The sequence below is a fragment of the Octodon degus genome, unplaced genomic scaffold (genome assembly GCF_000260255.1).
Source record: "Octodon degus isolate 3935 unplaced genomic scaffold, OctDeg1.0 scaffold00121, whole genome shotgun sequence".
Taxonomy (NCBI): Eukaryota; Metazoa; Chordata; class Mammalia; order Rodentia; family Octodontidae; genus Octodon; species Octodon degus.
Window position 1 is genome coordinate 1,214,521 of NW_004524697.1, and position 10,805 is coordinate 1,225,325.

The window sequence follows — 10,805 nt, forward strand, 5'->3', positions numbered from 1 at the left end:
TAAAAGGAAAAACAGAAAAATTGCTTCATACATCATACTGCAAGATCTACTTACTGTTCTAAATTTAATCAGGTGTTTCAAGTGCATTATCCCTTTGCAGTAGTCCTGAGGAAGTAAGCTGTCATCTTGTCCTTTTATCACAGCAACCAAGTTCCACAAATTGTCACTACCACAGGGCGACTAGAAAGTTGGTACAGCAGAATCAAATGAATAAAAGTCCTCATAAAATATTTCATTTTCAAGCATATTATAATGCACACCTAATCTAAACTGAAAAATTGAAATAACAATTATACATTATTTCATTTTTGTTTCTGGTTTTATATGGCCTTACAGTAAAGATTATGATAAAAACAGTCAACTAGGAGAGTGCATACAAATATGCCATGATTTACTGACAACAGCTATAACAACTGATTTTGGGCAAACAGAACATGGTTGCATTTAATTTCTGTTCAACTTACTGATAAACATCCTGAAAACCACTTTAGCTTTTTCACTGAAGGATTATCAGCTGACTTGTCCAATTCTTGCTTGATATCTCTTGACACTTTACCACACAACAGAGGGGGAGTGCCTTGTTCAATAGCATAGTCTGATTAAAAGATGTAATTCAGTGAGGAACAATCCTTATATTATTTAAAAATAAAACAATTCCTTATATTAAAGAAATAAAAGCACATATATGTTCAATACCAGTGTTTCCAATAATCTCATCCCAAGATCTGTCAGCCAGAATATTTATTTTTAAAGGAGTTATCAGAGGTGCTAATGACCAGAGTCTCACTGTAGAATCACGGGAACAAGAAGCCATGGTGAAGGGACGGCTTGGGTGGCATGTTAAACCTGGTGGTTAAAAAAAAAAATTAAAAAACACTAATTTTAACTACAATAAACATTAGAAAATATTTTTTTTATACAGGTGAACACTTCTAAACACTACACAGCTCATGCTCTGAGGAAATGAAGTGGATATTGGAAAGGTTCTCAGAGTCAAATTTCTTTCTATTTATTTGGTACTGGCTCTTGCTATGCACTTCAGATTCCTAGCGACCTTCTGTCAGTCTTTCCAGTGTGGAGACTGTAGGCATGCACCGCCACACCTGGCTCCACTGGCTGGCACAGCATACCCGGGGTTCTGGGCAGGCATGGCATGTGGCATCAGGGCTCAAACCTGAGTCTTTGCACTTGCCAGCCAGGCACTTAAACTACTGCATCATCTCTGTGCTTTTTAGAGTCAAATTTCTATTTGCATTTAATTAGTACTTTGGCAGATAATATAAGAATGCAACAAGTCATACACTATAACATATAAATGTGAATATAAAATTGAGTAATTACTAGAAAGCAAATGGTCCTGGGTGAAAATGTTCAAATTATACTTTATTTGATTAAGAAGTGCATGTACCAATGAGGTACACTTTATCTATGAGTTCTCAGTGAATAAGTGAAAGTTCTAATTACAAGACAGAGCAAGAGCCATAGCAGTCTTTCAACTTCAAGTATACAAGAAAAAGATTCGCTACAGAATTCTTCAATCCCACATTACCTCAGCTAAAAATGCTACTGGGATAAAGCATATGGATCTGAATAACTAGATTTGGGTTACTTTTCTGAAGGCATCTTTCTTTCTTTCTTTTTTTTTTTTTTTTTTTTACATTACCAGGGATTGAACTCAGGATTCTGTGCTTGCCAGGCAGGCGCTTATTCTACTGAGCTATCTCCCTGACCCAGGTATCATTTTTTAAATTCTTGTTTTGCATTTTAGGGGCCTACAGGGTGTTCAGGGTCTCACTACTAGACTGGACTTGTAGTGATCCGTCTGTTTACAGCCTCCCAAGAGCTGGGATTACAGGCACACACCACCATGCCCAGTCTTAATTGCCTTCTCAGGTCGCCCCCGGAGGCGGGGCTGGTATGACAGGCCTAGGATCAAACCTGAGGCCCCTGGGCCTGCTTGCAGGCACTTTAATCCGCTGAGCTATTTGGTTGGCCCTCATTTTTTAAATTCTTAATCTAGCCACTCTCTCCTGTCAAGGTTTAAGAATTAAACTACATGTAAATGTAAATGAGAGGCAAAATGATATGCAAAAGATAACTAATCTTGTTTTCCATACCCAACTCAATTATTCTAGAAAACTGGGTATTATTTTCAAAAACAAAACATTATCTTCACTACCTCCAAAGTATCGATAGTGACTTACATAACTACCGTGTTACTCATTTCCTTTTCTGCAGTTTATGTCTGGACTAACAGCGATGAAAGTGAGGAAGCCCAACACGTGTGTGCTGCATACTTGTGCCTGGGTGTGAGTGCGTGCTACGTGTGGGTAGATACTGAAGTTGGTGCACAGCTGCGGAGAGAAAAAGACACTGCTGTGCTAGCAGTAATCATCTTCTGATAATTCATGGTGATTTCTTCAGGACCATTTGTATATTCTAATATTTAAATAAATTTTTCTTTTTTTAATGTAATTTTACTTTTTGAGACAAAGCTGTGCTATGTGGTGCAGGCTGACTTTGACCTTACTTTGTAGCCTAAACTGGCCTTGAACTTACAGTAATTCTGCCTCAGCCTCCCGAGTGCTGAGACAACAGGAGTGTACCATCAGGCCTGGCCTAATTATGTGTTTTTTTTTGTGATAAAAATGTTATTTTATATTGCTGTCTTCATAGTGGTTATTCACAGTACAAGATGCAGACATGTTATCTTGTCCAAACACTATTAGTACAACAATATGCAATGTATTAATTATTGAAACTGTCCTACTAATCGGTTCTGAAACTGTCTCATTGCTATTTGTTTCTCAATAAAATTAATAAAAAATAAAATATTATTTTAGAAAAAATAATTTAATATTTCTTTTAAAATACTGTATAGCTGTAAGTGTGATTGTTCATTCCTATAATCTTAACACTTGGGAGAATGAAGCAGGAAAATCACAAGTTTAATCTCACCTGGGAAATTTAGGAAGACCTATCTCAAAAACCACTATCTATCTATCTATCTATCTATCTATCTATCTATCTGGCAAGGATGCATGTGAGTGTTAAGGGCTCAATCCACAGTACCACAAATAAAAATACCCCATTGCTCAGAAATGAAAAGATCACTAACATGTCAAAATAACAAGTACATAAAAACACTTTACCATATACATCTGCACCATGATCACACACAGTGTCCAGGCAAGTTCCTTCCCGAGTGTCCCAAACTTTTATAGTGTAGTCCCAGCTGCCAGATATGAGCAGATATGGGATCTCAGTGTTCCACATTAGTCCCCTCACAGGAGCAGTGTGTCCAGTAAGAACATTTATGCAAGCATCTTGAGTATAATCCCAGATTCGAACAGAACTGAAAAGAGGATATTTATGTGTGTGGTTTAATCCAAATTATTAGCATAGTTTTAACAGAGCACAATTGTATTGTTTGGCATATTTAAAAAGCATTTTATATTTCACAATATATCAATGTTTTCTTCTTTATAGCAGATGGAAATAAAATTTAACTGTGCCATAGCTCTTTTATACTAACATTTCTCCCCTGAACTTTACTGGTCATTTACTACTCTTGGTAAATATACTGATTCAGAATGCATATATAAAAATTGCTTTCTTTTAAGAAGAAATCATCCAGAACATATAAAATTAAAGAAAAATTATGATGATATAAAAACCAATAATTTAGGAACATCCAAGTTATTTGCATATTGTAGAATTCTTTAATTCTGATGATGGATAGTATTTAATAACCATTTCATATTTATAGCTTCATAGTGCTTACGCTTTGGAGTGCTGACACATGGGCTTTGGTCAAACATGAGAAGGGCATCTATATTCCGTATTACATATCGCAACTCCCTCAGCTTACCAGGCTGATATATGACATGAGGATACTGATAATTAATGGCTTTCTTGTATGTTTTATCTTGATTTAAACTTGTTAGATAGCATCAGTGAGATATAAACTTTGTCTGCATTAACAGTGACTACTAAAGGAGCAAATAAGCCAAATTTAGTAAACACTTTTAATTCTCTAGTACAAATTAGTAAAATGATGACTACCTTTCTGCAAACATACCTCATCAGTGACTGAAGATTATACTTCCTTCATGTAAAACAGAATTTAGACGTTAATGCTGGAATAATCTCATAAACAAGAGTATTCATTGGTAACAGAATTAGAAAAAATATGAAAAGTGATGACCCACAAAAATCTCAATTCTGTCTCTAAAATTTAATTTATGAAAAGTATCACTATGAAAACACTTAATTATTCAATATATTAAATCTGTGGTTGCTATGCTGTATAATTTTTAAGTACATAAAGTAAGATTTTACCTTTCTCCATCTTCAAAGTGATTAAATAAACTATATTATGTAAATACATCTTTTTGAATATAAAACATAAACAAGATTTCAGAAACTCTCACAAATTAAGAATAATGTTACATCACTCATTTCTAAAATGTCTTCTCTTCATACCAAAATTCATGATCAGCTTTTATTCTGTCCTTGGTGAAACACTATGAAAACACAGAAAACAAACCTTTCTCTACCTATGGAGATTTATTTTAGATTTTTCCCTATAACCACATATTCTTTTAATTTCTTTTGCTTGTGTTAACTTTCTTCCTAATAAGCTAGAAATAAGGACTCACTATAATCAAAAGAACAAAATAAAAATCATGAACATAATGATAATATAAGCATGGAGGGTTTAAAATTTAGGCTGGATAGAATTTACTTGAAACTACTTATTTGATCTTATAGACGTGTATTTCTGGGAAAACACAAGCTTAACATTCAATTTTAAGGACTAGAAACTTTGAATCCAAACTTACATACCCATCATCAGAACCACTGCAAAGAATTCCTTCCCTCAGAGGAGACCATTTGACATGAAAGACTTTTGCTGTATGTCCACTAAAAATTTTCAGTGGTTGATCAGAACTGGTGGCCACATAATAGACGCGAACGTTTTTGTCTTCACAACCAGTGGCTATCATATCTCTGAAATATCATCAAGTAAAGCATGACCATTTTAGTATTATTTACTGCCAATAATATACAACAGTACTCATTTCTAAAAATATATATTTTATATATATGGTTGTGTAATAAAATTATACTAAAACCTTACATAAGTTATGATCAAATTATATGATGGATGTTTACATTAAAAATCATTACAATAAAAGACATGTTGCCCTTAGACCTCTTCAGAATATTCTTCCTTGCTCTTATCCCATCATTCTGTGACTTTCTGAAATAGTTCTAGCAGTCTTATTCTTATCTTTATGAGGACTGATCAAAAATAGGGCAAATGCTGATGCCAATTTTATCCAAAGGAAATATGGGCTATAAAACTATTGAAATGTGTCTTCATTTACCTCATTTACCAGAGGTGGCCCAGTGTGACTTCTAGCTTTTCTCCCAAATCAAAATTGGGAGATAAAGGTTTTGAATAGCTTTAAAACATCAAGGAGGCCTTGATTTAAAAAAAAAAAAAAAGTAACACAAGAAAAAGAACTTACAGAAGTGCCTCAGAATGACAAGAACAATGGAATAAGTATTTTGGCAATGAGGGGGAGTACTTTAGAGGTATGAATGGCAATGAGTCTTTTGTTGTAATATTTTAATGTAAAGATTCACTGTATACTTTGGTCACATCTTTCCTATATAAAATATATGTATAATTGTGGGATTTCACATTTGCAGAAACTGTTCCAGAGGGACAGAGGTGTTTTGTTTCCTTAAATTGGTTTAATTTATATTTTGTTTTAGCTTAGAAGAGTGGTTTTATTTCTGTAAGTTCTTTTTAAGCATGTCCAGACACATAACTTCTTAAATATTTCTCAAAATTTCTATTCTGTAGCATTTTATCTTAAGACGAGGCCCTCATGACGAGCACCACGATTTGTTTACTCAGTGGTAGGCCAGAGTATTACTGTATGCTCCGGATATTTGCTACACCTGTTGTGGCATGGGTGCAGCCAGCAAGGTCTGTCCCCTTCCACCCCCTCAGACGTGTTCTGGAAAAGCTCTCCACAGATTAGGTTGTCTCATCAGATAACAAATCACCGTTCAGTTTTCCATCCTTTTTTGTCCTCTCCCTTCCGCTAGAGGTATTTTTAGATGCAATTAAGGATTTCCAGAAATACAATATGATTCTTTAATATTTTTTGGTCACTGAAGTGAGAATATAGTAGGCAACTATTAATGTCCTAATGTCACACTCGGAATAGTGATAGGAAAGCAATAGGGGAATGCCAGGCTAAAGTGTAAAAATTGCGTTTCTGCCAGAACACTTTCTACTTGAAGTTCACCTATTTTAACCAGAAGATAAATAATTCCCTGTCTAAAGACAAGAGGGGAAAATATACACTTTGGAAGTCAGATATTATCAAAGCTCTTCCAAATCTGCAGATTATTGGTTTTGTCATATGAATTAAAACACTCAGATTGATTTATTCTCATATGCAAAAATGTAACATTCTGCAAACTTGTGTGCCCAGATTTTCCCTCCTAAAGTAAAATGTCTGTGCTAAGCAGGTCAGTTTCTACATGCTGGAGACTATATTTTGCAGCAGATATTACAGTTTCTATCTAGATGTCTCCCCAGCACCTCATGTCCCCATAGTCTGGGCTTCAGGAAGACGACGGGATTACAGGGACACTGGAGCCGATTCACCATTAGGAGGAAAGCCTGGCTGCAGGAGGCAGTGGCTGAGGCATGACCAAGGGGGAGCCGCATGCCTGGCCTGCCCTTCTCTTTTGGCTTCCGAGGTCCCCTGAGGGGAGCAGCTCTTCTCTGCCAGAACCTTGGCCGCTGCCCTGCCCTGGAGCAGCAGACTATGGCCAAAGTAGGAGCCAATATAAACCTCTCCTTCTTTAATTGTGGTTGTCAGGTATTTCATTCCAGCAACGAGAAAGTGACTGTGATATATTTTTGTATATATACATATATAAGGAATATAATGAATTTGAAAAGAATGCATATATTTTCAAAGTATACACTCCATATATCTTATAAATAAACTGGATAAATTCAAAGTATTTAACATGCCTACTGATATATAAAGTGCAAAATCAATATAAATAGAACATTTTAAAGAGATTTTTAATTATTTGTCTTTCTTTTCTTTCTTTTTTTTTGTGGCTGGCTCAGCCCACTCTGAGGGCAGGGTTGGTGCAGCATGTGGAGCCAGGGATTGAACTGTGGTCCCTGCGCACTTGCCTATGCTTGCCTAAGCTATCTCATTGGCCCCCTAAAAGGTTTTTAAAATTAAAATGAAATTTATAAAATATGCATAGTAGGAAGCATAATAGTTAAGTATAATGTAATATTAGCATATTTACAAATGCTTTCTTTACCAACTAAACCTACTACATTAAAATATATTTCTATTTCAATTGTCCAAATTCATGTTAACTCTATGAAACAGAAGGAATATAAAACTTATTATTCACATACAAGATAATTCTCCTTACCTGCCTAGTAAATGTTCATTGAGTATCGATCTTTCTTCAAGCGTAGTGAAGACATAATGTAAACAGAAATCAGACTGCATGGGAAGATTCTTGCGGGGCCTGACAAAAGCCTGCGTTATGCCCTAGTAACAGTAGGAAGCTCCCGAAGGATTTTAGCAGTGGAATGGTATGCTCAGATCTGTGCTTTAAATGTTCACAGTGATTACACACATTAGGGAAAGTAGGGCAGGGAAAGAAGATGATTAAGACTATAAATTCAGAAATGTATTAATAAATATTTTGAGCAAAACCAAGTATTATTGATTTAATGGAAGAGGGCTGTTTGGAAAAGGAATATTTAATGAGGGAATAAGGCCAACATTGGTGGCTGAATGGAACTAGAAATTTAAAGATTGCAAAAAGAAAACGCCAAGAATTATGGACATGAATTTTTATTAGGAAATATCAGTCCTTAAACTACCCATCAGCTCATTTTGTGCATAATTTAACAATGATAAGTTTTTTCTCTAATTATGAGAAGTACTTTTTTGTTGGTACTGAGGATCAAACTCACAACCTTTTACTTGCCAGGCAGGTACTGTGCTGCTGTGCTAAATCCTGGGCCCTAGAGAAGACTACATTTTATACAATATGTGGTTTTATTTAGAACTGAAGCTTAATACAATTTTAATATTTACCTATACATTTCCCTCATGTAGAGAAAGGCATTATTCATGTTTTTGATAATATCTATGAAAAATTTGAATTTTTAAACAATTTAAATACTATAATACAAATTAGAAATACAAAATGCTTAGATATGCAGTGAGGTACAGGTACAATTTTAGTGGGATTTCACTTGGATTTAATTTTAAAACTAAGCCTACTTTTTTGCAGAACAAGTATTTTACAGCTTTTTGATAAGGCTGACCTTTCACAACCAGCCACCTAAACTCCCCAACTTGGGAGATTATCCATTGCAGAGGCACTGGCTCGATGTGGGGGGCCATGGAAAGCTACAGTGGAGTAATACCACTGCACAGAAACATAAAAGAAATAGAGGAAGGACCACATTTCTACAGTAGAAACTCGTATACAAGATGGAGTCATTTCTATTTCTCTTTAATCAGCAATATACTTTTATACCAAAAAATACAAAAATTGTTCCGGGAACATGAAAACAGCATTTCTATATCACATAATGATTTTATGGAGCCAGGAATGGTGGCACCCGCTTGTAATCCCAGCACTCTGGGAGACTAAAGAAAGACAGCCCCAAATTCAGATCTTTCTGGGCAATTTAGAACCTTACTGAGACTGTTTCAAAATAAAAATTTAATAAAGGTGAGGGGACTGGTGATAATAGCTTGGGAAGAAGGTCCTGGGTTCAATTCCCCAATATCACAAAACCAAAACAAACCAATTCGAGCCATTTCATGGAATAAAAATAGCTCAAATAAAAGAGCATTTACAAAGCTCCTTCTTTATTTGGTAGGTAAAAGGAATAATATCTAAAGAAAATGGTAAATGTAATATGCATACTATGGGAATAGCACTAAATTTTATGATTATTTAAAATCTCTGAAATGAAATTATTATTGATTTCAGGAAAAAAAGACTTACTTATTGTTTTGGCTCCAATCACAACCAAATACTCCAGCTGGATGCTTGTATTTGTGGAGTAGTCTACCATCAACTGTTCGAATAATACTGAAATCAATTATAATATGTTAAGAAGAAGAAAATAACATAGTAAACACATTATTCAAAGGAAACATCAGATCTGTAATTTTTAAAGATAAATATTCTAGCATAGAAGCCTTGCTTGCAAATCATAAGGAAGATTTTAGCACAGTGCCAAATTTGAATAATTATGTAATCCACTTAAACCAAATTAAAGTTAATATGTTTTGCATAGAAACTATTATGTAACTTTTTAGCTGAAAATACAGTATAAATACATTAAGATAATGACAGGGAATATAATGCATTATAATGACAGATAATAGATGCATCAGGTTTTCAGCTTTACAGTTAACTAGTTTAAGATGTACTTACTCATTTTTAAGTTTGGTTTTATGTTATCACACGAAGAACAAAAGCTGCAACTGTCAGTAATACAACTCAAAATTCAGAAAACACTCCCAACTCTAAAGGAACTTGTATAATTTAACTGCAAACATAAAAGAAGTTCTGGTACTCTTTTATTGCCACAATACAGGGACTACTGATTCTATTAGGGGGAAAAGTTGTGTATAAATTCATATATTACAGGTTCAAAAGGCTTTTAAAAAGATACTCTTAAACATCACTAAGCTCATCAAAACTTTTGAGGTTCTTATCGGGTAGCGGTGACCAAGCCTTACAAATGTTTAGTCAGTGAAAACTGCATTTCTCAAATATCCTGTAAGTACATGGTAAAGTTAATGTATTATTTCATGAAAAATTCATAGGAATGTCTTTTGTAGTTTGATATCTGCTAGCATAGTAGTACCCTTTAAGGAAACCAATCACTAATATTGCTATTTCTGAGAATTTTTGAACTTCCTACTAAAAAATCTTTAGTTTACATGTGTACTATTTTTTTCTACTGAAATTAAAAAGTGGAGCTGGTGAAAAAAAAAGCACACATGGCAAAATCTAATAGATGAACCTCCATACCTCAAAATCTACAAGCATTTATATCTACCAGAGGACTTCAGTCACAAACAAATGATGTTATTAATTTTAAAAGCTTTAAAAATAAAATACAATTGCTTCCTTTTTGTGGGAATTAACACAATTAAGAAATCACGTATTTCTGAAACACAAGGACAATAAAATTAGGTCCCATAGGAAGGCATTTCCCACTTGCATTACCATATTCCTCTTCCAAAAACATTTTATCCTCTGATAAATAACAAAATACGGAAAACTGTGAACAAGTTTCTAGAACACTTAAGATCTCTTCAATGACCCATGAAACGGAAATACTACCTCTCTCCAATGTGATGAGTCCTTCAGTTTCTCTGAAAGAATTCATACCTTGTAGTTATAACTCACACAGTGTTTTCATTTTCAAGGCTATGACTGGTCATTTTGTACTTTTTAAACATCACTATATTATTTTATTTTATAGAAATATAGCATGTGCGTATATGGGATTATAAGTAATATCTATGGTAGTTGGTACAGTACAGCTGTACAAATACAATCTCATCAACACCTAATTAGAATCATCAAATATATCTTCTAAGAACAGGGTAATTTCATAATATTATACACAGTACTTACCAAAAACCATCACTACTGCAGGTTGCTATTCTTTTGGAATCTTTATGACTCCAGGAAAT

At 34.4% G+C, this 10,805-nt stretch overlaps 1 protein-coding gene across 1 annotated transcript in view; it reads right to left on the reverse strand.

The window, feature by feature from the left end:
* The window catches only part of Wdr17 (WD repeat domain 17), a 75,144-nt gene that overhangs the window by 27,505 nt on the left and 36,834 nt on the right, over nucleotides 1-10,805 (reverse strand). Inside the window, exons 11-17 of the mRNA XM_004640248.1 lie at nucleotides 10,747-10,805; nucleotides 9,097-9,183; nucleotides 4,849-5,013; nucleotides 3,153-3,355; nucleotides 697-846; nucleotides 465-595; nucleotides 55-180 (exon numbers count right to left, since the gene is read on the reverse strand). The exon at nucleotides 10,747-10,805 is cut by the window's right edge and continues 19 nt beyond it. Of these exons, the coding sequence (XP_004640305.1) occupies nucleotides 55-180; nucleotides 465-595; nucleotides 697-846; nucleotides 3,153-3,355; nucleotides 4,849-5,013; nucleotides 9,097-9,183; nucleotides 10,747-10,805 (921 nt within the window). The remainder of the gene's footprint in view (nucleotides 1-54; nucleotides 181-464; nucleotides 596-696; nucleotides 847-3,152; nucleotides 3,356-4,848; nucleotides 5,014-9,096; nucleotides 9,184-10,746) is intronic.